Source organism: Notamacropus eugenii, chromosome X (assembly GCF_028372415.1).
Source record: "Notamacropus eugenii isolate mMacEug1 chromosome X, mMacEug1.pri_v2, whole genome shotgun sequence".
Classification (NCBI taxonomy): domain Eukaryota; kingdom Metazoa; phylum Chordata; class Mammalia; order Diprotodontia; family Macropodidae; genus Notamacropus; species Notamacropus eugenii.
In genome coordinates, this window is record NC_092879.1 from 31960518 (window position 1) to 31986658 (window position 26141).

At 40.9% G+C, this 26141-nt stretch overlaps 1 protein-coding gene across 23 annotated transcripts in view; it reads left to right on the top strand.

Moving 5' to 3' along the window:
- NUP62 (nucleoporin 62) overlaps window positions 1–26141 on the top strand; it is a 67336-nt gene that overhangs the window by 4901 nt on the left and 36294 nt on the right. For 12 of the 23 annotated variants that reach the window (XM_072625976.1, XM_072625955.1, XM_072625964.1 and 9 more), the window contains 6 exons: window positions 10316–10604; window positions 11651–12030; window positions 13676–13786; window positions 18167–18262; window positions 19390–19491; window positions 24815–24932. In XM_072625976.1, coding sequence (XP_072482077.1) covers window positions 10316–10604; window positions 11651–12030; window positions 13676–13786; window positions 18167–18262; window positions 19390–19491; window positions 24815–24932 — 1096 coding nt within the window. The remainder of the gene's footprint in view (window positions 1–10315; window positions 10605–11650; window positions 12031–13675; window positions 13787–18166; window positions 18263–19389; window positions 19492–24814; window positions 24933–26141) is intronic. The other 11 variants (XM_072625956.1, XM_072625970.1, XM_072625963.1 and 8 more) reach the window with 3 other exon arrangements.

The window sequence follows — 26141 nt, forward strand, 5'->3', positions numbered from 1 at the left end:
TTCAAATGAGATCATTTATAAAGTGCTTAGCACATGGTAAGCACTATATAAATGTTAAAATCATTATTATTGCCTAGATTATTGTGCTGAGTTCTAAGTTAGAAAAGATATTGATAAGCCAGAGCCTGTCTAGAGGGTAGCCAGGATGGTGAGGGGACTTGAGCGCATGTTCTTTTAAGAATTGGCTTGAAGAGCTAGGGTAGGTTAGTCCAGGTAGAGAAGATTTGGGAGGTAAGGGGGAGATATGATTATTTTCATGTGGAAGAAGGTCTTAAATTAGCAACATAACTTGGAATGAAGGCTGATGTAGGCTTTCTCTAAAGAGATACTTCCTGCTGTTGCCTAAGGGTGGCCATGCAGGAAGCAGGACATTAGTTTCCCCCTTAGAGGCTTTCCAGCAGCAATTGGGTGAACGGTTGTCAGGGATGTTGTTGATGACTTCTTGTGTGCACTGGGCTTGATGGACTAATAAGGTTCCTTCCAGCTCTAAGATTTCATGTTTCTGAGTCTGCAAATTGGGAGACCAACAGGAACTCAGAGCTTGTAAAAACAGGCCAGCTAAATCCTCGAACTTGGACAGACTTGTTCTGGTTAATGCTAAGCTGAAGTAGCCTACAGGATAACTGTGCATGTTGATGGAAGTGGATCAGAGACCTTTAAAGCTGGAAATATCTTAGGTAATTAAAGCTCTACCTCTTAGAATACCTAGTTAGGTTTTTATTTGTTAACTAAAAAGGGCTAGGGGGCCCAATATAGAACTTTTTGCTTAGGTCCCAAAAGTAGTAAGCTGTTTGTTTGAGGAGTACTTAAGTTTTGTATAGTCATTAATAATACCTCCTCTCCCTCATTTGAAGGGAAAGCTAGCCCAAGATTAGCTCAGAGATCATTTGTGAAAGGTTTGTTATCCATGTGGTTATTAGGCATGGCTACTCCAGAGAAAGATTTATAACAGTATTTATCCCTAAGGGACTTAACCATTACACATTAATCAGTTTGAGGTCTAGCCCTGAACCACTATTAGATACGGAGTTCTGGCTTATTGTTTCCAAAGTCCATCTGTGCTTCTTTTTCTTCTTCTCTTGTCTCAGAACATTTTTCTGTCTCTGTATTATATGAGGGAATTAGACTAGGTGACTCTTAAGATCCTTTTCTGCTCTGTTGAGCCTTCTTGCTTTTTTTTTTCCTTTCTCTATTATCCAAGGCAAGCATATAATGCCCAGAAGTCTGTCATCTTCTATCTCGACAATTTTTCAACCAAATTTGAGGAATTTCTTCTGTTGGACATTTAATGCACTTTGCCATGTGACACCAGCTTCTCTTTCCACCAGGCTGATTGCACATTACTCTCTAACATTCTAACCCAACTGGCCTTCTTGCTGTCTTCTTGCATAGGATGTGTCATTTCCCACCTATCTTTTCAGGGGCTTTCCCTCCTTATGTTTACTTCTTGGAACCTCTGGCTCCTTTCAAGGCTCAGCAAAAGTACTGCCTCCTAGAAGAGGCCTTTCTTGTCACCTCCCCCCCAGTTGTTAGGTAACCCCTGCCCAATTATTTTGTATTTACTTTGTATATTTCTTGTATTTACTTATGAACTTGTCATTGTCCATCCTGTCCCATTCCTCGACCTCCAGTAAAATGTAAGCTCCTTTGAGGGCAGGACCTGTCTCCTGTTTGTATTTGTAACCTCAGTGCCTGACACAGTAGGCACTTACTAAAACTTGCTGATTGATTGTTCTCAATAAATAAGCCTGCAATATGGAATATTTAGGCTCCTGGAAATATTTCACAGTGAAAAGATTTGTCTCTTCACTAATTATTTAATATACTTCTAGAAATTCTAGCTATAGGAAGAAGACAAGAACAGAATTAAAGGTAAAAGCTTCAGTAGAGAGAAGATTGAATTATCTTATTCACAGATGACATGGTACTGTACTTTAAAAACCTCAAAGATTCAACCACAACAAAAAAAAACCCTAATTGAATCAATGCAGCCAAAATTAGAAGAAAAGCAGGAAAACAGGGGTGAGGGGAATCTTCACAGGAAGTTTCTTTGATAAGGGCCTCATTTCTCAAATATATTAAGGAACTGAGCCAAATTTATAAAAATATGAGCCATTCCCCAACTGATAAATGGTCAAGGAATATGAGCAGGCAGTTTGCAGAAGAGGAAATCGAAGCTATCACTATTCATATGAAAAAATGCTCTAAATCACTAATAATTAGAGAAATGCACATCCATCAGATTGGCTAAGATGACAGAAAAGGAAAATAAATGCTGGAGGGGATGTGAGAAAATAGGTACACTAATGTACTGTTTGTGGAACTGTGAATTAGTCCAACCATTTTTTAAAACAGTTTGGAACTATTCCCATAAAGCTATAAATCTGGCATACTTTGACAGCAATACCACTGCTAGGTCCACACACCAAAGAGATGAAAGCAAAAGGAAAAAGACCCACATGTACAAAAATATTTATAGCAGCTCTTTTTGGGGTGGCAAAGAATTAGAAAATGAGAGGCTGCCCATCACTTGGGGAACAAGTTAATGGTTTATGAATTGTGCTGTAAGAAGTGATGAAAGGGATGGTTTCAGAAAAATCTGGGAAGACTCAGATGAACTGATGCCAAGTGAAAGTGAGCAGAACCAGGAAAACAATGTACACAGTAACAGCAATATTATAAAGATAATCAGCTACGAAAAACCTAGTAAACTGCTCAGTACAGTGATCTACCTCAACGCCAAAGGAGTCATGATGAAAAATGCTATGCACCTCCAGATAGAGAAGTATGGGTGATCTCTCTCTCTCTTTCTCTCTTCCTCTCCCTCTCCCTCTCCCTCTCCCTCTCTGTTTCCCTTTCCTTCTCCCTCTCCCTCCCTCCTTCCCTCCTTCCCTCCCTTCCTCCCTCCCTCCCTCCCTCCCTCCCTCTCTCTCTCTCTCTCTCTCCCCCTCTTCCCCTCTCTCTCTAAACATGGCTAATGGGGAGATATGTTTTACATGACTTCATATGTGTATTAAGTATTCCATTTCTTGTTTTCTCAATGGGCAGGGGAGGGAGTGGAGGGAGGGAAAGAATTTGGAATGAAAATTTTAAGAAAAGAAACCAATTGAGGTGATTAATAGCTTTAGCAAGGTAGAAAAATCTTAAATCAGCATTTCTGTACAGTTGTCAGACTAGTCTGGGTAGGTTGGGATCCTGAACTTCCTTCCAGAGGATGAAAAGAAGAAAATAAGCATTTATTAAGTTCTTACTATGTGCCAGGTATTATTCTAAGCACTTTGCAACTATCTCATTTTATCCTCACAATAACCCTGCAAGGTAGGTGCTATTATTATCCCTATTTTACATTTGAGGAAACTGAGGCAGATGGGTTAATTGCTTTGCTCAGGGTCACACAGCTGGGAAGTATTTGAGGCTGGATTTTTGAACTCTACTCTTCCTGACTTCAGACTCTGTATTCTAACCACTACACCATCTAGATGCCCAACGTGTCACAAATCCTTGGGTCCATGAGGCAAAACTGTTTCATCATAATTCTAAAACATTTTAATTTCTAACATGGTAAATATTGGGAGATGCAACCCACATAAACAAAAGCTCTTTGGATGATCCTCAGTCATTTTTAAGAGTACCAAGGGGTCCTGAGGCCAAAAAGTCTGAGAATTGCTCTTGTACTGTACTAAGAAAAACCCAGGAGAATCTATACTAGGATACATTCCATTCAAAATAACTACAAAATAACATAAATGATTTCCAGTTAAACTACCACATCCCACGTTGCATATGAATACAACTACAAAACACTCTAGAAATAGAGGCTTATGTACTCTCAAATGACTTTCCTCTCTATCAGTTTAAGTGAGTCTTTGCTTGTTTCTCTGAGTCCCTCCTGCCTTCTTAGTTGTGCTGCAGTGATATACCACTGTTTGACAATTTTTCAGTCTCTGAGCACCCACTTGATTTCCAGTTTTTTCCTACCACAAAACTAGCTACTAATATTTTGTTATGTTTCACCTCCTTGAGGTATATATACCCAGTGATGAGATTATAGGATCAAAGGCTATGAACAATTTAGTAACTTTTCTTATGTAATTCCAACTTGTTATCAGTGGGCCTGTCTTCCTATAATCCCTCCAACACTATTAATATCTTTTATCATCTTTACCAGCTCGATGAGTATGAGGCAAACCCTTCAAGTTATTTTTATTTACCTTCTATTGTCCAATGAAAATCACTCGAAAGATTTCACTTTTGTGGTTGCTTTACTTACAAACTTCCATGTTTACTAGAATAGTTATCTTCTATTAAGGGGATGCTAATTGTAGAGATCGAAACAGATTGAATAGAGAAGAAAATGCAGCAAAAAATGACCCTTTAAATGGGCAAAATATACTTGAGCCAATGAGATTATGACTTTACTCCCATTCTTTTACTATTTTAGGGGTACCCCGTGTACAGCATCTCATTTATATGTTAATAATCTCTCTTTTACTGTCTCTTCTCCCTCTGAAGTTATTACTTGTTGTAACCAATCTAAACTTTACCTGTGATGTTTCTTTCTGTTATCTATTTCATTGTAATTTTGTTTTAAGAACTTTGTGATCCATGATTTGTAATCATATGTAATCAAGAATATTGATGTTAGATGGACTTTTTACAACAATAACCTATTTAAGATCATTGAAAACATTGTGATTTCCTGCCCAAGTCCTAGGCCCCTAGGCTCATTGTCCATCTACCACAGCTTTCCAGAATATGCGCATAATGGCTTAATTGGCCTCCTTTTCTTTGACTTCTTTGCTGCTTTTATCTTTCTTGTCCTTTCCCTGCTCTCTTCTCGCTTGGCTTCTTTCTATGATTCACTCCTAGTTCTCCTGTCTGCTTTTTTTTTTTTTTAAGTTAGGATTCTCCCATGTGCTAAGTGTGGCTACTCCCCCCACCTTCCATATCCTTGTCCCACTCTCATTCTCTTTATTATATACCCTGTCTCTTGAAGATCCTAATTTAGCTTCCCTTGGTTTAATCATCTCTCTGTAGATGACTCTTCTTCCCCGCTGCCCCCCCCCCCCCCCCAATCTACATTACTAGCCCTGATCTCTCTCCTGAGCTTCTGCAATACAACCTATTCTGCATGGATCTCAAACTTAACATGTCCAAAATAGTCCAAAACCCCATGCCATTCCTCCAGACTTGGCCATTTCTGATGGGGGTACCATAGTACTTCTAGTCATCCAGATTCCCAACCTCAGTTATCTATGGAGTATTTGTCCCATAAAGAAATGATTAGTTCTTACTTCCCTTATTTCAAGTTCCAATAGACCGTTGTCTTTGTAGCTCTAGCACCTAACATGCAACCTGGCATAGAAGAAAGGCTTGATTTATTGTTCCCCATGGTAGTTTGCCAAGTCTTACCAATCCTGCCCCCACAACACTTTCTCCACTTACATAGCCTATGCCCTTCGGGCCCTTATTACCTCTTGCTTAAACTCTTTATTATTTTCTAATTACTTCCTAAATGGTCTTCCTGTTTTCCTTTTTTTATTCTCCAGCCCACCTTCTAGGTGCTGCCAAATTGATGTTTCTATGCCACAGACCTAATCATGTTAGCCTCCTACTTAGAAATCTCTGCCTCCCTGTTCCCTTTAGGGTAAAAACAAAAGCCTGGTTGAGCGTGGCTTTCAGAGCCCTCCACAGAAGGGCTCCCAGCAACCTTTGCAGAGTTGTTTCATAGTACCTCCCTTCATATGCTCTCCAAAGTGGCCTCTTGGCTTTTCCTAATACACTACATTCCATTTCCCATCTCTTTGTTTTTGTCCATGCTACCCCTTAAGTCTGGAATGCATCCTGGCTTCCTTCAAAGTCCATCTCTAGTCCCTTCCTCCTAACCCTACCCCCACTTTAGTGGTCTCTTTTTCTTAGAACTCTTTGATATTATTTGCGTTGGATTTATGTTGGTTTACTTTGTATTAGCTCCTATAGGGCCAGGACCTGTTACTTTCTTTCTCTCTCCCTGGCTCCAGATGTATAACACTGGGATTTGCCCATAATTGGTCCTTTTTTTTTTTTTTAAACATTCGGTTCTTAACAAATGCTTATTCAGTTGTCTTGTTTACTGTTGTGTGTCTTATGCTGGGCAATATGCATTTTTTTTTCATTCTTTTTGGTTTTTGACTGAAAGGTAAAAATGATCTCTTTTCCCACACCATGATAAAGTTTGGTTTGGACCCAAGATTTAATTTGTTGTAGGGAAGTGATGTCAAACTCAAGTAGAAACGATCTCTTTCATCACATATTGACTTAGAAATCCAAAAATTAACATTATCTATGTTGTATTGTATTTTCATTTACTTTGTTAAACCTTTCCCAATTGTATCTTAATGGGGTTTGGGCACTCTTGAATATCCTGGAGTGTGACGCTTCTGGTTTAGGGAACTCCTGTTAGAAAACCCTGACTGGGAATGCCAGCCCACATCTAATCTGCATTTTCTACCCAGAGTCCCATGGCCAGTGTGAAGTTGAGGGTGAGGTCTGATTTAAAGGAGCACAAGCTAGGCTGCATGCACTTCCTCGTAGTAAGGAATGAGGCTGAAAAGAACAAGATCAAGAAAATGAAATCCAAAGACAGGGAGAGGCAAGATTCATCTTAGTGGCTAGTGGATATCTTTGGTGTTTGCAGCCTAGTAGTGCTGACTAATTTAGTTAGTGGCTCTAAAATCTTGGAAATCAGAAGCTGCCTGCAGTAAAATATTTTCATACTGTACTTAGGGCAGTCATTCACATAATTGAAGGAAACAAATGAGGAATCAACATTGGAAATTACCTTTTCAATAACTACATATATACTTAAAATAGTTCACATTAATGCTAGATGTCCTAAACATTCTAGTGCAGTTTGAAGCTTTAATAAAGCTTAAATAACAAGAGCATGTATGTGCCAGGGTTGTTAAGCTTTAATGCCTTCAAACCGTACTAAGGCTTTGGGGACCATCTCTATAAGGAGTTAATAATAATAAGAGCCAATGTTTGCATAACACCTGCTTACAGATATTATCGATTTGATCTTTAGAACAACCTGGGATATGGGTGCTCTTGTTATGTCCTTTTTACAGATAAGGAATTCAGGTCTTCCTGATTTCAAGTCTGGCGACTTCATTAAAGGAGTAGAAGCCTCTGTCTGTGATTACTTTGAAGGAAAGTACTCATTTGGTCATCTAAAGTGCTGGGGGGGTTAAATGTAACCCCTCCCCCAAAAAAAGATCCTTAAATGAAATAACAATCTCATTTCTTTCTAGTCACACACCATATGTACATACGTAGGATTATAGTATTTACATCCCTAACCTTGGTTTTAAGCACAATATTTGTTCTTAAGTGGGGATACTCCTTGCTCTCCATTGCCACTCCTTTGAAGTCCATACAATCCACATCTTCCAACTAATCAAAATCCTGGTAGTGGTTGTCTCCAGACCTTCAGATCACTCCCCTTCCTTCCTCAGAGTGTTCAGTACCTGACTCACAATCTTTCTCTCTTCCTTAATTCCTGCCCTCATAGTAGGGGGTTTCATGGTACATACTGACACTCCCTCAAACACCCACACCACTTCCTGTGACCTACTCCTCTACCCTACCTTAGCCACACATAAAAATAGTTAGACCTTTGATCTTGCCAATGCCCATAAATGCACCACTAACATGTTCATGAACTCTGAAATTCCCTTATTGGCTTTCCTCTTCTCCCTCAGCTTGCTTATGTGAAACACTACTCTTTATCCACACTGTGACCCTTTAACTCCTTAGTTCTCCCCAAGGCCATCTCCTCTGCACTAGCCACTCTCTCCTCTTTTCCCCATCCTGACCACTTGGTGAGCCAGTACAACTCTACACTATTCTATTGTGCTCTGCTGAGCCTCGGCCTCTGATCACTCCCACTATCAGCTGCCTTTGTGCCAACACACATGCTACTGAATGAAGGTAGGGAACAGTCACAACCATTCTCTGACTGGGTCCACTACCAGTTTATTGTGCAAGACCTCACCAAGGTGCTCACTGCTGTTACACAATCCTACTCGATCTCTCTTATCAGCTTATTCTCCACAGCAGCTCCCATGGCTCTCCCTCCTTTCATACTCTCACCTGAGAACCTTGCCTCATATTTTACAGATAAAATTGAGGCTATTTGCCTTTTCTCTCCTCTTCCTCATCTCCTATTACTCAAATTCCTTCTGCTACTCTCTCTTCCTTCACCCCTGTCTAACATAGAGAGGTGACTTTCCTCCTCCACCTGCTAAAGTGATCCCATTCCATCCTGTCTCCTCTAAGATACTGCCTCCCTCTTTCATCCTCACTGTTTCACTTATCTTCAGTCTCTCCTCTGCTGACTCCTTCTTTATTGCCTACAAACCAGCCCACACCCCCATCCTGAATAAAAAGAAAGGCATTTGATCCTTCCATCTCCACTGACTATTGTCCTGTATCTCTTCTGCTTTTTGTGGCTAAATTTCTTGAGAAGGCAGTCCATAATAGGTACCTCTAGTTCTTCTGCCATTCTCTTAACTTCCTACAACCTGGCTTTTACCAATGATTTCCTAATTGCTGTACCCATAGCCCTTTCTCAGTCTTCACTGTTCTTAACTTCTTTTCAATCTTTGACACTGTTAATCAGCCTCTTCTCTCTAGGTTTTCTGGATACCACTTTTTCTGGACCTTCGTCTTCTATACTATGATGATGTCATCAGCTCCCACAGATTTAACAACCATCTCTGTGCTTATGATTTTCAAATTTACTTATCCTGCCCTAACCTCCCTGCTTACCTCCACTCTCCCGTCTTCAACTGCCTTTCAGACATCTCCAACTAGATGTCCAGTAGACATCTTGAAACGAAACTATTCAAAACTGAACTCATTATCTTTCCACTTAAATTTCCCCCCTATACTTCCCTAGTTCTGTCAGGGCACCACTATCCTCCCAGTCACCTGGGCTCCTAACCTAGGTGTCTACTCGTTGCCATTTCTCACTCCCCTATATCCAGTTTGTTGGTTTCACCTCTGCAACTTTTCTCCAATACACCCTATTCTTTCCTGACAATATCACCTTCCCCTAGACTATTGCAGTAGTCTGCAGGATGGTCAGCTTGCCTCAAGTTTCTCCCCTTTCCCTGATATGTTGTTCCATCCTCCATTCGGCCACCAAAGTATTTTCCTCAAATGGCAGGTCTTACCATGTCACCTCCTACTCCCACTCAGTAAAAACTATTGGCATCAAATACAGAATCCTCTATTTGTCGTTCAAAGCCCTGCATAACCTCATCTGCCTCAGCCTTTCCAGTCTTCTTACGCTTTCCTCCCTACCACGTACTCTTCGACTCAAGACACTGGCCTCCCTTCTGTTCCCTGAACAAGACACTCCGTCCTTTGGCTCTGGGCTTTTTGTCTGGCTATTCCCCTTGCCTGGCATGCTTTCCCTGGATTTCTTTGGATCCCAACTAAAATTCTCTCTCCTACAGGAAGTCTTCCCCAACCCCTCTTAATTGTAGTGCATTCTTCCTTTTAATTATGTCCAGTCTATCCAGTTTATAGCTTGTTTATACATAGCTGTTTTGCATGTTGTCTCCATTAGCCTGTGAGCTCTTTTAAGATCGCAGGCCGTCTTTTGCTTTTCTTTGTTTAGTGCCTGGAAATAGTAGGCACTTAATAAATGCTTATTGGCCAATTTACATGACTTATGAGGCCTCTTTCTAGTTTAGGATTTCTGTGAACTCAAAATCCTGGGCTGTTGGAATGAAGCTCAGAGAACTGCCCTTCTACGTCATCCCAGGTGTACTGCCCTGGACAGTAGGAGGAGCTTCAGCCTTGTTCTAAACTAAGATCTTGGTAGCCAATGTTTTCAGTTGTAGACGTAGCTAGTGTTATGAGTACCACGCTATCATATTTTCCTCTAGAGGCCCACTTAAAAATCATTTGGTGCCCAATGAAATTTTCATTATTTCCCAGTGTCTGTTAATGAAGCATCATGTAAACTTGCATGCACTACTTGTAACAAATCTTATCTGACTCACTAGCTTTCCATTGTTTCTCAAGTGAGTTATTTAAGGATCTTCCTGTCAGTGCATCCCATTTCAAATTGTTCTCAAGAAAGTTAGGATGATAGGAACTAGGTGGGAATATGTTTTTCTGTGACCAAAGGTATTTGGTTTTTTTTTTTTTTTGGTACTGAGAATTCCAATTGCTATATAGTATGGTAGGTTTTTTTTTTTCCTTCATCCCATTTAGTTTTCTAAAATGACCTGATTTCCCCCCCCCCCCCCCCCCAAACCAGGGTTTGGAGCCATGAATCAATTTAATTTTGGAGGATCTCCTGCCACCGGAGGTGGTTTCACCTTTGGCACTGCAAAGACAACTACCACCACACCAGGACCAGGCTTTTCTTTCTCCACACCTGGCTCTGGAGGAGGGTTTAATTTTGGGACTCCCTCCCAACCTACTGCAAGCACGCCTTCTACTAATATGTTCTCCCTGACCACCCCTGCCTCATCTACACCAGGCTTCAGCTTTGGATCACAGGTCACAACAGCTCCAGGTTCCGCCACTTCGGGGTTTTCCTTAGGGTAAGAGCTATACAGTTTCTGGCTCTCTAAGCAGCTATGGATATATAATCACCTCTCAAGGACAAGCTTTTAGTTTGAAGCAGGGATAAAGGGTCAATCAATTTTATAGGAAGGCATTTATAAAACTACTATTTGGAATTGTGCCACTCAGTCCCTAAGTACTCTCTTAAATTAAACCTGTCTCTGGATTGAAGCAAATTGAAGGCTGATCTGCAGCCAGAATTCTTTGTGATCCACTGAAGGATAGGAGGAGAGCTCTGAGAGTTTGGAATGTGTCCTTATTGTGGCTCTCTAGAGTGATCTTTATCAATGTAATGACCAAAAACTCTTCCTTCCTATATCTCAGTATTAAAAGCATTCCCTTCTTTTTTTAAATGCGTTTCTTTGTCAATCCATTCTGACTCAACCACTCCCTTTAGTGACTGAGAGAACCATTTGCTTCCTTTCAATGGCACTTGTGAGGTAACTGAGCAGTTACTTTCCTGAATTTTTCTTTCCTCTTCATTTCAATTATCTAATAGTTTGTGGTTAAAGAATGCCAGGATAGCACTTCTTTGGGAAGATGAGTTGAGCAGCAGAACATTTATTATCTAGGTTTATGAAATGCATTAAGAATTTTTTGGATCTATACCCAAAAACAATTAATAGGATGCCTGTTATTTGGCATTGCCACTCACTCTCTAAAATACTAACTTATCTTATAAAAATAGTCTATCAGAAGACATAGCATTTCTACCCACCCTAAAGAAAATCCTTGGAGTCACTCCTCATCCAAATCCTAGTTTAGAGTGATCTTTCTTCATTATGCAGAGCAGGCAAGGATCTTGCATACCTGTCAATGAACAGCTAGCCCATTACAGTCTTAAAATAGTTATACTAAGATCTGGCTCTGTTTCTATGTATTAAGCTAAAAAATAATCTAGTACAATTGCTCCTAGTTATAACTTAATTTGGTGTGGGCTCTAAGAACTGCCCTTTAGTAACTGACAGGGCTTCTGTGTTGCTTTGTTAGTCATAGTTCTGACGCATTTCCTTTCTCCGTTTAGGTTAAGTACACCAAAGTTAAATTTGGGCAGCAGTGGCACCCCATTCTCTTCAGGTTTCACAGGGGGCTTTGGGCTTGGCAACAACACATTTACTAATTCCGTAGCAAGCAATGTGTCAAGCCAGGCCTCAACACCTACTGGCTTTATTTTTGGCCCTCCTACTACCACCGCCGCCCAACCTACATCATCTATAGGATTCTCCTTCCCCAGTGGAAATGTTTCCCAGATGGGGACCACTGGTTTTAACCTCGGCTCAATGGGGAATGCAAGTCAACCAACAGCACTTACAGGGTTAACCTTTGCTGCTGCCACTCCAGCTCCCACTGCAGTAACTTCCACACAACCATATACTGCCTTCAACCTTGGAGGACAGCCTACAGGTAAGCTTTCAACTTCGAGCTCTCTCCTGGAGAACTGCCTAGCTGAGGTTCCTTGTGAGAGTCTTAGATTGATTTTCACAGTGGCTTAACTTATTTGGGGGGGAGGGGGATTTCATCGTGGAGATTTCTGAAACTTTGTGAAACATGTCATTAAATAAGGTGAGAAAATTCCAGGATCGCTTGGTATAGTAGTGTGTTTCATTAGTCCTTTTTTGACACCTATGTACTTATGTTCCTGTTCACCATGGTATGTTCTTCTCTACTTTTTAAAACACAACTTCTGAAATGAAATTTGAAGGGAAGAGACCAAAAAATGCCATACCGCAGTAGTAAGTGCTGGGGGATTTTAAAGCAAGTTCAAAGCAGCTCTACTAACCTTTGAGGTCTCGTACGGTTGGGGAATGGGATGTTTTGTGTAAAACATTGTGCTTAATACTTTATATATAGTATATAGCCAGTATATATTATATCCAGTTTGCCGGTTTTCAGGTAATTATAATAAGATACACATAACACTAAAACTATCATACTGAACATGATCCATTATCTTTCTTTTTCTCTCGTTATTTTGAGTGAACAAAGGACGCTTGCGGTATGACCCTAGAGTTGTCTGTCATTAGGAAAATAGACAATTGTATTGTAGATGTTTTAATAGAGTTCTAATGATAAGATCCCAAATGAGCCAGCTTTTGCTTTAGGTAGATGTTATAGAATGGTGGAAAGCTGCTGGGGAGCCTCTTAGTGAATGTATATAATGACTTGATTTTGTAATGGGTTTTAATAAACTATAGATTCAGCAGTATTTCAGAGGTTCATGACCAAGAAAAATGAGAACTAATGAGATAAGGTATCATAAGAAATGGAAAGAATGAGCCATTTATAATATGTTTAGAATGGGGGAGGAGGGGCACTGGATGTCAGAATGTTTGTCTCTACCAAAAAAATCCATTTAAGCCTAATGAAATGAGGCCTGTTTTCTTGGTTCTTGCCAGAAACTAAAGGAATAAAGTTATAGACCATTAACTCGACTTTGCTTGATTATAATTACATCATTTATTTAGTGTTGGGTGGGGAGATTTTTTTTCATACTGGTTTTAACCACCAGGGAAAGGTCCTGTCTCTAGGAAAACAAAACTCTTTGTCTCTGAAACCCTTGACTGAGAAGGAGTGAGGCTACTTTCAGTTCAAAGTGACCTTAGTGATGTGTTTAAAAGTCAGCCAACTGTGGGTACAGTATAGGGAACTGAAAATATGCCATTTCTGAGGCCAAGTGATTAAGATAATAAGTGTGGGTACAATACTTCAGCTAAATACAACAGCTTTTGGCACTAGGATGTGATTGTGTTTTGTCAGACTGAAAAAATATGTATTGCCAATAGCATAATTGGGGCAGTATTGAAAACCATTTCCTGCGTGTGAGCTTTAGGAAGAGCTGATGATGAAATACCTCCCTGTATGAAAAGCCGCAGTTTAGGGATAGCTAAAGCTGTAGGTAGTGTCGGATGGAAAACATAGCTGCCAAGTAGTTGTAGCCGTTAAAGCATTCCTAAAGCAATGTTGATCCTTTTTCTTAAAGATACACATATACCTGCTTGCTATCTGTCATTAATCGATCTTTTATCTCTGTTCCTTTATTTCACTCCAGGTTTAGGATTTGGATTATTGGCCTCCACTGCGTCTACCACCATACCCACCTCAACACTGGCCTCAAGCTTCAATCAGGGACCTGTCTTCTCTTTTGGCTCCAAATTCACAGGTAGATGACTGTGAATGCTTGCATGCTCACTTGCCTGCAATCTGATAGAAGGCCCTAGAATCAGGAAGAGCCTGGAGATATGGGAATGTGGTATCCAGAGGCTATTTACTAGCACTTTCTCTTCCTTCTCAGCAGCATTACTAGTGGATTGAGGACCTCAGGAAATGAGGTCATGTGCTACCATGTTGCTTTGCACTGGGGAATGGGCAACTCTAGATATAAGTTTAATTATTTTAAAATATATTTGGGGATTTCAAATCCAGCCTCAGATACTTACTAGCTGGATGACCCTAAGCAAGTCACTTAAACCTGATTGCTTCAAATGAAATAGCATTTATTGCATGTCTGCCTTAAGGTCAGACATTGCGTTAAACACTTTACAAATATCTCATTAGGTCCTCACAACCCTGTGAGGTATGTGACCAATGAGGAAAGTGAAACAGACTGGTAAGTGGCTTACTCAGGGTCATGCAACTAGTAACTGTCAGAGACCAGATTTGAACTCTTAACTCCCACTCAGCCTTCCATCCACTGCGCCACCTAGCTGTCCATTGGTATTGAGTGGGAATTCACTTCTTTCCGAGGCAGCCCTTTACACTTTGGACAGCTCTGATGTTAGGAGGCTTTTCCTTATATTAAGCTGAATTCTTCTCTTTCCTCTTCTATTTGAGCTTTTCAGATATTTGAAGACAGCTATCATGTCCTCATAAATCTTCTCTTTTGCAGGCTAGACAGCCCTAGTTCCTTCAAGCTTTCATTGTATGGCATAGTTTTTATTCACTTTTCCTGGACACCTTCCAATTTGGGGCTTTTCTAAAATGAGATTTTACCCCCTGGAATCGAGGACAGTGGAACCCTTACCTCCCCCATTACTGACAAGTTTCCAGGCTACATTGGATAAGCCCATATCAGGTGTTTCCCATACCCAATTTAATCACAGATATGGGTGGACAAACAAAAGCCCAGAGTTTTTGTTTGGGTTCCCTCCCCCCCATGTTTATTCTCCTGTCATTGAGTAGATAGGATTGGGGGGGGGGGGGCGCGCAGGAATTTTTTTTTTTTAACTGATGTAGAATTTTATTTTTATTCCTGTTAAATTTCATCTCATTCAGTTTGGCCTGTTCTCAGCTTGCTGACATCCAGTGTGTTATCCTTCCCAATTTCATGTATCCGCAAATTTGACAGGCATGCCATCAATGCTTTTATCCAAGACAGTGATAAAAATTTTCAGTAAGACAGCTCTATTACAGACCTACATGAGGATTAATATCACTCCATTGACTTTTTAGGTCCAGTCAACCAGTTCCAAATCCATTCTAACCCATGTCTTTCTGTCTTGTCCACTTTGTAAATGCCTTGCTAAAATCCAACTGTTCTACGTAGAGGGCTTTCTTTTAATCTACCATTTTAATTAAAAAGGGAAATGAGAGCTAATCCAAAAAGTTAGACCTGCCAAAAAGAAAAAGAAAATGAAGTTAGTCTGGCACAGGCTGGTCTTAATGAGACCGTGCTGGTTCTTATTTTAGAGTTCTCTGAAGCCATTGCTTGGAATAATGCTCTCTAGAATTTTGCGAGGAATCAGTCAAGCTTACAAGCTGATTGATAGTTTACCTTTTTCTCATAGTCGGTACAGCTTTGGCCCATATCTAGTCTCTCTTTTTGCAGTTTTTTAAAGATCACTCACATGGATGCAGCAGACAGAGCTGCATGTCCTTTGAAAGCCCTAAGATTTAGTTTGTCTAGCTGATTTGATATGATTTGCTTACAGTTTGAACATTGAAGACAAGGTAGGTGGTCTCTTGGTACATCTCGTTGCTTAGGTACAGTGGGGCCTGATTCAGTTTGAGGCAGCATTTACGAAACCTTTAAAGATTATGATGGGCCTTACTGACCAGGCTTAGGCATTTGTACTTAGCTTCATAGGCTCCAGGAGTCTCCGTATGTTCATGAACAGATGAGAAGAATAGTGTGTAGAGATGATTGGCCTGGCTACTGACTGAATGCTGGAGTAGAGAGGTAGATTATAGTCAAGGAAGCTATTCTCCACTGTGAGGTGGTAGGTCTGGCCTTGGGTGAATATGGAAAGAGAGGAAGGAATGTGAGACATTTCAAAAGAAAAATTGGTGGAAATTGTCTAAGCATAGACAATTATATGGAGATGATCAGCCATAGAAGAGGAAGGAGAGGAAAGAGCTAGATAATGCCAATGTTTTGACCCATGAGGTATGGGCACATGGTGACCTAATGAACAGAGAGAGAGGTTGGGGGAGCTGTTTGGAGGAAAAGATGAGGTTTCATTTGAGGGGACAGGATATCCCAAGTGGAAATGAATTCAGAGTTAGACCTTTCCAACAACCTGGCCTCACGATTTGTCGGCCTCAAACGGTCTTTTCCTCCTCTTCAGCCAGTCACCAAAATGTCCACACCTTCAACTTTGTCATCATTTGGAACTCAAGGTCTTGGACATTGACACTTCTTTCTGACTACACCTATTACACCTGTTCTTTGCCCTCATTATAATCTTTCGTTCCTGAAACTCCTTCTGTTCGCTCCATCTCTTCACTCCTTTCTGGCCTCTCCTAACTTGCCATTTAGCCTGAACCCCACTCTGCTGCAACCCCAAGATCTTTCCCCTCTTGACTTTTCACCTCTTTGATAGCCCTTGATAACCTAAGGTAGCACCAGGCCTTATCTGACATGTCTCTGCTCCTGCTTCTGGGCTGCTGGTCATGGTCGGAGAAAGGTATAAAACCATGCAAGATTGAGTCTGCCCCAAATCTATGCTGTAACTCAGCTGGGCCTTTTACTTCTCCTTAGCATTCCTTTCAGGCCTATCTTATTATCTCTTTATTCTCTTCTCCATTCTGTTCTGACCCATTTTCCAGGCCCTCAATCCCACCTCTGTCTTTTTTTCCCAGCAGGTAACCTGGTCCTCCCACCTATGGGCTTGCTCAGCCTCCTGCTATGCCTGCAAGCTTCTCTGAACCTCCAACCATCCTTTCTTCCTGTCTCAGAGGAGGAGTTGTCCCCTCTGGCTTTACAAAACCCATTTCTTACCTCTGTGGTTTTGCTTAGACCTCCACATCTATCATAGTCTGTACAGTTGCACTTTGTTCTATTAGTTAAATGACTTTTTAAAAATTAACTATATAGAATAAAATCTTACATGTTGTAGTCAGATTGTGACTGTCCTGTTGACAGGGAAGTTCTTTAAAGTTCTCTACTATTAATTACCTTAAACCTAAAAACATTCCAAAGTCTCTTTTGTGAAAGCCACAGTATTGTCAGAGAGTCCTCTAACTATTGTATAGGAGTAAAACAAAGGTGACGAAGTCATATTTCTTACGTAGCTGGATAAGCAGAGCATTGAGTTGAGTCACCAATATTTTATGTGTTAGATAGGAACTACAGTTAGACATGAATTGAATTGAGAAAAGGTCTGGCTGGATTGCATTTGAAAAACTCTATCTTACTTTCAATGATCCCAAACTGCTTTGTGCCATAAACACCTAATCCCTTTAACTGCCTTTCCCCTTTTCCCTCAATACCCTTCCCCCACCCCAATTCTTCCAGTGACACTTGGACTATAAATCTGTGGTCTACCTCTTGTTAAATCATCAGCATGGGGAAATCAGGATTCCAAGTAATCCAGTGGAAAAATACATGCTGGGCTTAAGTAGATCATGTCTTCTGTACAATATGTGTTATAAGACGGTGGCTTCAAACTCAATAAGAAGTGGATCCCTGCCAGTCTCACAATGACTTAGAAAACCACAAATGAACATCATTTATGTTGTATTGTGTTATTTGTTATTAAACCTTTCTTACTGATGTTTCGATCTGAGTCACCCTGCACTTGGGAGTTTTTCAGGCTGCAAGTTTGATACGTCTGGTGTGAGAGACATCATTGAATCTTTCTGACTGGAAAAGGCTAGTGATGTAGCAAGAATGGGACAGGATTTATGGTACAAGTGGTCTGAGACTCTCCTGAGATATTAAAAAGAATGAGAGGAGAGGAGAACCTCTAGAGAAAGTTTATGGAAAGGTGTGGATAAGAGTCAATGATCTGAGTTGTGGTCCTCTGCTTTCTAGGCCTGTTATCAGCAAGTGATTAGCTTTGTGCCCTGGTATAAGTCTCTTAATCTCCCTGAACCTCAGTTTTCTCTTCTGTAAAATGAGATTAATCTCTACTTTGTTTCCTATGAATGAAATAATGGATATAAGACTGTTTTGTAAAATGCAGTATAAAAGGTTACCTCTTTTTTTCTATTATCATTTTGTTCTATGAGCCTTTTACTCTGTGTAGCTTTTAGGTTTCAGGGGATGTGATTGGACTTGTTTTTTATTTCAATCCATGTAATGCCAGTTCTTTTTCAACAGCAGCAACTTCTGCTCCTACCTCCATTTCTGGACCTACATTGTTTGCTTCCATAGCAAATTCTTCCTTTCCAGTCTCTTCTGACCCAAACCTCTCAGGTAAGTCACCAGTTTTAAAGACAATCTCATCCATTAAATCTGGAAATTTGTTCATAAAACTGAAGGTCTCTTTGCCCCCAGATTCATCATTTTACTTGGTCTGGCCAGCATCTGCTATTGTTCTCATTTGCATCTCAATTAAATCATATACAGTGTCTCAATGTACACCACTTTGAAGCAACTCTTTAGACATGGGAAAAATAATTGGCATGTTTTCCCAGGTGTGTCAAAAGGAAGAGGAAGTCTCGCTGCCTGTGTGAACATGATGAAGGAATAAGGGGCAGGGACAAGATACAAATCTGAGCACATTGAGCCTTGCTCTGTATAATGTGCTTGGGCCCAGAGTGATCTTGTTTCTCTGAATATGGTTAAAAAATTGATCCAAACTGTCAGCAAAGGTTTCAGGGTCTTCTCTTCTCAAGGGAGTCATTGTATTCTGGAGACTGATGTGCCTTTCACTTTGCCATCTCTCTCATCTTGGAAGAGGAGCTGCAAACAGCAGGTGTCAAATTTTCCTTTTGACCATGGGTCTCCATCACTGGAATGGTTCTGTGACATCTCACTGCAACCTTGTTGTAGCACCATCTTGATTCTCTTACATTTCTGGAAAGTGCTGTGCCCCCTAATCCCCATCATAGGCTGGTGAGGTGCTGAGAAGTGCTGCTCTTCTTGCAGCTGGAATCAGAATGGAGACATTTGGCCTCCACTCTGCAGTGAAAGGGGCATGGGTGAGCATTGGAAAATGGGTGCTAGCTAGTAGAATGCCATAAGCACTTGCTTCACTAACATGACTGTGATTTAGAAAAATTCTGTTGATTCACATAGACTTCCTTTTCAACTAGGGCACATTTTGTGAAGGTATGGTATATTGCCAAGATCACAGATTAAAATTTAGAACTCTTGGACTGATTCCATTTAATTGATGACTTTATATATGACATCTGGCAAGTCACTTTCTCTCCCTGTGCTTTACTTTCTTTATAAAATGAAATAATAATATGTTAGAAAAAACCTTGATCAGGATGATCAAAGTGTCAGCAAAAAGGTTTTCAAATGTTCTTTAGTAGCTAAATAAGTTCCATTTTCTGTATTGTATAAAAGGGGTGATTTGTACTTGTTCCCGACAGTTGGCACCCCATCCACTTCTTTTGGAACACCTGGTCTTGGAGTGTTGGGATTTGGATTAAAGTTTCCTGGTTTAACAGGTGCAGCCACTTCTACTACCACTAGTAAGTTTGGGATGCTGGGCTGCATGGGGGGCTCATTGGAGGCTGCTGGGGCTACCATTGCAGTGAGAGAAGTCAGACCCTAAAGCTGGAACTTTGGTGAAGGGCTAGTGTATGGAGCACCATGAAGAGGGCTGGGAGCCCTGTGGGCCTTATCTCCCATGGAGCCTCATCACAGCCCAGGTATTCTCACTGTTTTACAGCTGATGAAAGGATTTACCTAGGGTTGGAGAACTAGTACATGTCAGAGGCTGGATTGGAGCTGGCACCTCCTTTCAGACTCTAAGACAAATGCTTGCAAAGCATTTGAGAGGTGGCTGGGACTCTGGCACCAAAGGAGGAGTCAGAAGGCCTGGGTTTTTTTAGTTTTCAGTCCTGGCTCTTCTGACCTTAGAAAAAACCACTTAACATTTCTGGGAAATCTGTAAAATTGTCAAGATTGTTCTGAGGCTCAAGTGAGATTGTGTCTCTTGAAGGGCCACGTTGGTGTGTGGGGGCAGGTATTTCTCAGTGGCAGAGCATTAGTAGAATACCACTGAGATAGCCAGGTACAAGGAAGGCAGTTCTGAGCTTAGATTGCCATCTTTCATTTCCCAGTTTTGTTCTGTTGTGGTATTATTTTTTCCTTTTTGACTTGGCTACAATCAACACTATACTTGTCCTGAGCACAACTTGCTTTCCAATTTTTCTGTTCTCAATTATTTTATTAGCATACCATATGTTACAGGGTATAAGTTGACCTACTATAGTATATATGTTAATTTGAGGTTTTCTTTCTGGAAAAGAGAGTCTTTTAAACCAATGTTAATAACCCTCGAATACTTCCTAACCCCAGGGCTGATCAGCATCATTCATAAGAGAGCTTCACTTTATTACTGGGGGATCCCCGGCTAGGGTCAGAGAGACCATAGCATTCCCAGTGCAAAGTCAAGCCCAGGAAAATTATCAGTGGTGAACCAAGAAGAGGGTGCCTACGAAGGAAATCTGGACAGTGTGGTTTTTACATCTTTTATTTGGATTGTGAAGTTCCAGAACATCTGAGGACATCAGAACATCTATCTAAGTGTAAATTGAGAAACATGTTACAAAGCCAAACAATAAGAGTATTTTTAGTTCTCTACTGTTTTGGATTACGTAGCCCATCGCCTTCCTCTATTAGGGATAATCAAGAATGACTCTTAAAAAAAAAAAAAAGAGTTGACTCCATAAAATGTCTGAGACTTGCTTACCTGCACCTTGGTGTAGTCCAGGATTCACCTGGCCTTCCTTTTGGTTTTACAGCTTTGCATCTTGTTATTGAGATTTAAATATTATTTCCTATGAAATATGAAAGATTAGAAGAGACAAGGGTAATTATCAGTGCTATAGAAACTATATGTTGAACGGTTGAGAATTTAAAAGGCAAGCTTTTATTTTACACTGAAGCTGACATGAATTAGGAATATCATGAAGGTGATGCTCCTAGGATTGATTAAGGACTTGATCAGTCTTTCCTGTTTCCAGAGATTGAGTTGAATTTTTCAGTGGAAAGTGAGGGATCATAAAACTTTAAAGATAGAAGGGACCCTAGAGTTCATAAAGCCCTACCTCCTCAGGGGAAGTGAAAGTCCCAAAGGTCAGAGAGGGAGCTAAGATCCCAAAAGGTTATGGCTTCCCCCAAAGTTGGGTAGACAAGTTAAGTAATGATGGACTCTGGGTTAGGAACCCTTATGTCTCTCAGGTTGTCCAATCCAAATTCTTTGCACTACCCCATGCTTCCTTTTCTTCTCAGATCAGAGAAATAATAGAACAGATAAGGCCTCAAAGTGATTCTATGGGGCGGTGGACCTATGATATATTGAGCCAATTCTCTCTGAGAATGCCCTGAAGGACACTTTGTGGGTACTGGGTTGTCTTCTGTGATGTTGACTTGAAAAGGTCAAGGATCAACCCAACGTCCCTCTCTAGAAGCTCTTAATACCTCATAATGGATTTGTCACTCATAAATTTATCTAAATACTTCTTAAACTTTCTGAGCTTTTTTTGGTTTTGAGCTTATTACTTCTCAGGGCAAGCAGCTCCCTTGATTTTCTACCCACTGTGCCACATTGTAATAGACATCCCTCCATTCCATTTCAGACTTGCAGGGGGGCCCTCCAGGGCTGGCTGGCTTTCTAGAATACGGTGAGCACTGCCTTACTCATCATTTTCAATCATGCCTCCTACACCTGTGTTGCCTTTGGTGTGGTACTCATTTGAAGAAACAAGAAACCACAATGGAGCCTAATTTTGAGCCTATGAGCTCTTTTTCCTGAAAGTTGAGCATTGAAAGCTTTGATTCAGGAAGATTGTGACTCCCAAATATGTATTATTGCTTTGAGGTCAGTCTCCACCTTCATGAAAATACAAGACCAAAGGTGAATTTCTGAGTCTGTTGTTCAGAGGTGTGAAATGGCTCCTTCTTTTACAACATAGAAGTGATGCTGGCCGTTCCCTCCTTCCACCCCAGTTCTTCCGTCCCTATTGCTTTAGGAGAGAAGAGTGGGAGGTTGACTTTCTACCACAGTCCCTTTGGGCAGTTGGCTCACTCAATATTTTTTTTTTCAGTCAGCCAGGTATTTACCTATTTACTGTGTACCAAGTATTTAAGCTAGATATGCTGAAGGATACAGCAGAAGTGTAACATGTGATCTGTTTCCTTAAACCATCCCTCAAAGTGCATTTCTCATTCCATGGACGACTTCCTTCCTGTCTTTCCCTGGTTTCTGCCCCAAGGCAGGAATAGCCACTCCCCTCAAGCTTAAGGTACCTTTTTAGCTTACATTTCTCTAGTACACTTAATCACTATATCTTAGAAATAGCTGTTTGTGTTCTGTCCCCTCTGCAGCCAAACTTTGGTATCTCTCCTATGCTATATGGAAAGAAGAGTCTTGAAAACAAGGCAGAGGAGTTTAGACCTCATGTAGTTCATATGTATTTCTACTATTTCACAAAGTTCTCCAGTGAGTCAAATTAGACCCTTTACCTTTCCCTGTGGCCCTGAAAAAATAGAGGTAAAATTTCCATTTATTGGACCCATAAGTGATAAAAGAAAAATGGCAAAGGGGAATGCATTCGTAGCCAGTGTGAACTCTGGCTAGATCCAGTTGCCTTGTGGCTGCTTGTTCTGTCTCCCTTTCCCTTTTCCCTCTCTCTACTCACTGGAAGTACAGGGGCTATTCACAGGCCAATCCCATGCCAAGTGTCATGGGAGTCAATCCAGGCTGCTGGATGCCTCCTTTAGGGACCCTGGTAGGTCCTTTGCTCCTGGGAGCCCCCACTTTGGTGTGGTCTTTCCCAGTATACCCTCAGGCACTGAGTACTGGTTATTAGCCTAATTCCAAGATTGGGGTGTGCCAGCAGAGGGAAGACAGATATGGGAACAAAGCCCCAAGCCCTGAAGGACACATCTGGTCTTTCAGGTTGGAGGGTATCTGAGAAGAGGCAGCTGTACTTAAACCCACCCTGGAGTTCCATATCTGGTTTCTTAAGTACTTATTCAGAGTTGGACCAGAACCAAGTGGGAGCTAATTGACCTCTGGGGATTGAGATGAGCAGAGTTTAATGACTTGCTTTTTCCTTTTTTTCATGCTTCTAAGAACAATGAGATAAAAGTGTCCTTATCTATTGGCCCAGGTTATGTATGGGCTATGTCTGTAACTCAGGCATTGAGTGTTATGTTCCCAAGTCCCCCATCCTCACCCCCACTCTGTTGCTCTAGTTCTCTTTAGTTCAGTAAATCTCTCCAATTTTAACCGACTTTGACTATCATTTTTGTGGGTTTGAATCTTCAAGATATGGCCTCTTTCCGGGCCAGCCCAACCCTTTGCCACTCAGAGGGACCCCATTATCACTTTTTGAGGTGGAGCACATTGCCATCATCAGCCCCTCCCTCGAGGCATACCCCTTCCATCCCTGGAACTAAGGTTACCCTTCTGTTAGACATTATCTTTGAGAAGAAATCTGAAACAGCAACAGCCCATGACTCTTGGTTCCTGGATTGGGGATTACCAGTGTAATCTCTTAGGGACTGATTAGCTAGTGGACCTAAATCTGTGGGAAATTGGGGGTGTAGCCAAATAATAGAACAGGAAATTGACTAAGGGAGAAGGATGTCAACTGGGCTATATGTGGGGCTAACGATGGAGCCTAATGACTGGAAATAACTGAAGGGGGCTGAGTTCCTGGGATTTGCTATGTAGATGTAGCAGGCAGAAGTTTTATAGGCCTTCTGATTTTGCAAGGCTGTGAAACAGAATGCGGGAATGACAGGAGCTTGATGTTATCAAGGACTTACCCCAACGTCCCATTCATCCAACCTAAAAAAATATCAAGTGAATTTATCATTTGATAAAGAAGTTGCTTCCCTCTCTCCTTTATTAATAGTTTTATTTGGGGTACTTTTGCATTTTTACTCTTGTATTTCATTCATCTATCTTTTGGGTGTTAGAAGAAGAACTATCACTGAATAGTGATGTGGTCAAAAGATAGGCAGAATGCCTAAAAATCAGTTCCTTGAATATAAGGAGGAAGAAGGATGGTTGGAGGGTTACCATAATTTGCCATATTTATTTTTTACCTCCACACCTTTGCACAAACTTCTCCCTTCTCCCCCACCCCACTCCCATGCTTAGAATACTCTATCTTCTACTCCACTTCTTTAAACCCTCATTTCCTTCTAGAGGGAAACCTTTTCTGATTCATCCATTTGTCATTGTGTTCCCCTGTCACTGTTTATTTTGTTTGTAGTCTGTATTTATTTCTCCATGAGTACTTTGTATCTCCTCAGAAGAATATAAGTTTTTTTAAGAGCAGTAACTGTTTTACTTTGGTTATCTGTAGCTTTATTAGCATGATACCTGGCACTCTTAATAAATTTTTGTTCATTGATTTTTATCAGTGTCAGAATGTGTAAACCTAGGTCAAGTGACAACTGATTTTGACTATTTCTAATAGATATTTCTTAACAAATTCATTGTCTACTTTAATAGATGTCCAAGTGAATTTCTTCAGGTAGGAAGTGTGGTGGGGGCCATCGAGACCTGAGATTCTGCTGTCGACACTAACTCCAGCATCAGAAACCCCAGGGGTCATTTGACTCAGGGCTGCTTGGCTCCTGGCCAGAAATGGTGTTGTGGGCCAGCTCTGAGAAGGAAATACTGTGTGACTCTGGAGGTCCTCCACTGGCCTTCCTGCCTTGATTTCCTTCATAACGATACTGCCATCCAGCCTTCCCTGCCTTTGAAATGGCTAAGTGAAATCAGTGGCTCCTGATTCTCCCCTTTAACCTCATATCCTTTTGTTTCAGCTACAACTTCAGTTCCCACCTCAGGCTTTGCTTTGAATCTAAGGCCACCGACGGCACCCAGCACTGGCACCATCCCTTCCACCTGTGCTACTTTGCCCTCAGCTATCACAGCTCCAAGGTGAGGTCTGATTTCCAAGTTCTCCTGAGACACGCAGTCATGCGAGCTCTTGGGTGCACATAGCTCACTTGCATGTCTTCCAGAGGCATTCCAAATACAGAGAAACTGCTTCTGAATCCAGATCCATGTAAAGGCTAGACTTCTGTAACCCCCTGACAGGAACATGAATTTATTTGCCTTTGTTAAATACTTGGAAAAAACAGTCCATGGACTCACAGACTAGAAGGAACCTCAGTGACCATCTAGTCTTAACCCCATGGTTTTATAAAGGAGGGAACTGAGTCCTGGGGAGTGATTTGTCTAAGGTCACATTAGGCTATTAGTGTCAGAGATAGGACTTGAACCTGGGTTTTAGATTCCTGAGGCAAGGCTTTCTTTATGGTGGAGTTTGGTTTTAATGTATTCCATTGTTGCAAAAAATAATACCGCCCAAAAAAAACCCCCAGTACTTCTAGCAGCCTTTTAATGAGGATGCCAATAAAGTAAATCTACTACTTTTAACTTATTTTTATTTCTAAATTTTTTCCATCATTTGAACCCTTTCTAAGCCCACAAGATCTTTGTTCCAGTATCCTTGAATGATGAGAGATGGTCCTGTCCAATCAAGCTAATGATTGAAATGTATAATCTTTGCTTAGCTATCCAGTGTCTTCTGGGATTCATGGTTTTCTAATAGCAATCAGCAAAACAACTGTTCAGTTTCTACCTTAGTGGTTTATTAATGTAACTGATGTCCTAATTACAAGCTATTAGGTCAACAAAACACACGGTATTTGGTGATTGTCCTGAGGTAAAATCAACAAGCAAAAGGATTATGACTGAGATCAAATTACCACAGGGTCAGAACCATAGAAGTTAGGATCTCAGGAAAAGGAGGTGCAGCGAATGGCAAAATTAGGAACAAAAGAGATCCAAATCAGGCTGCTGAGCCAATTGTAGAACATGGTTGGATGGAGCCATGTTTGTTTAAGGTCAGGAGTACCAGAATTCAGCTGAGATGAGTGGGTAAAACACTCTGATCTCCAACATCTGGAGAAAGATAATGCCAAAAATATTACCAATGAAAAGGAAAGTGTTTAAGGAACTGAAATTCATGGCCATGCCAATAGTTTCCTTCTCCACCTAATCCTACCCTACAGGTTTAACCCCTGTATGCCCTGTCTGATAAAGTTTTTATTATTTTTTTCTGACAGTCCTAGCACAAATTAG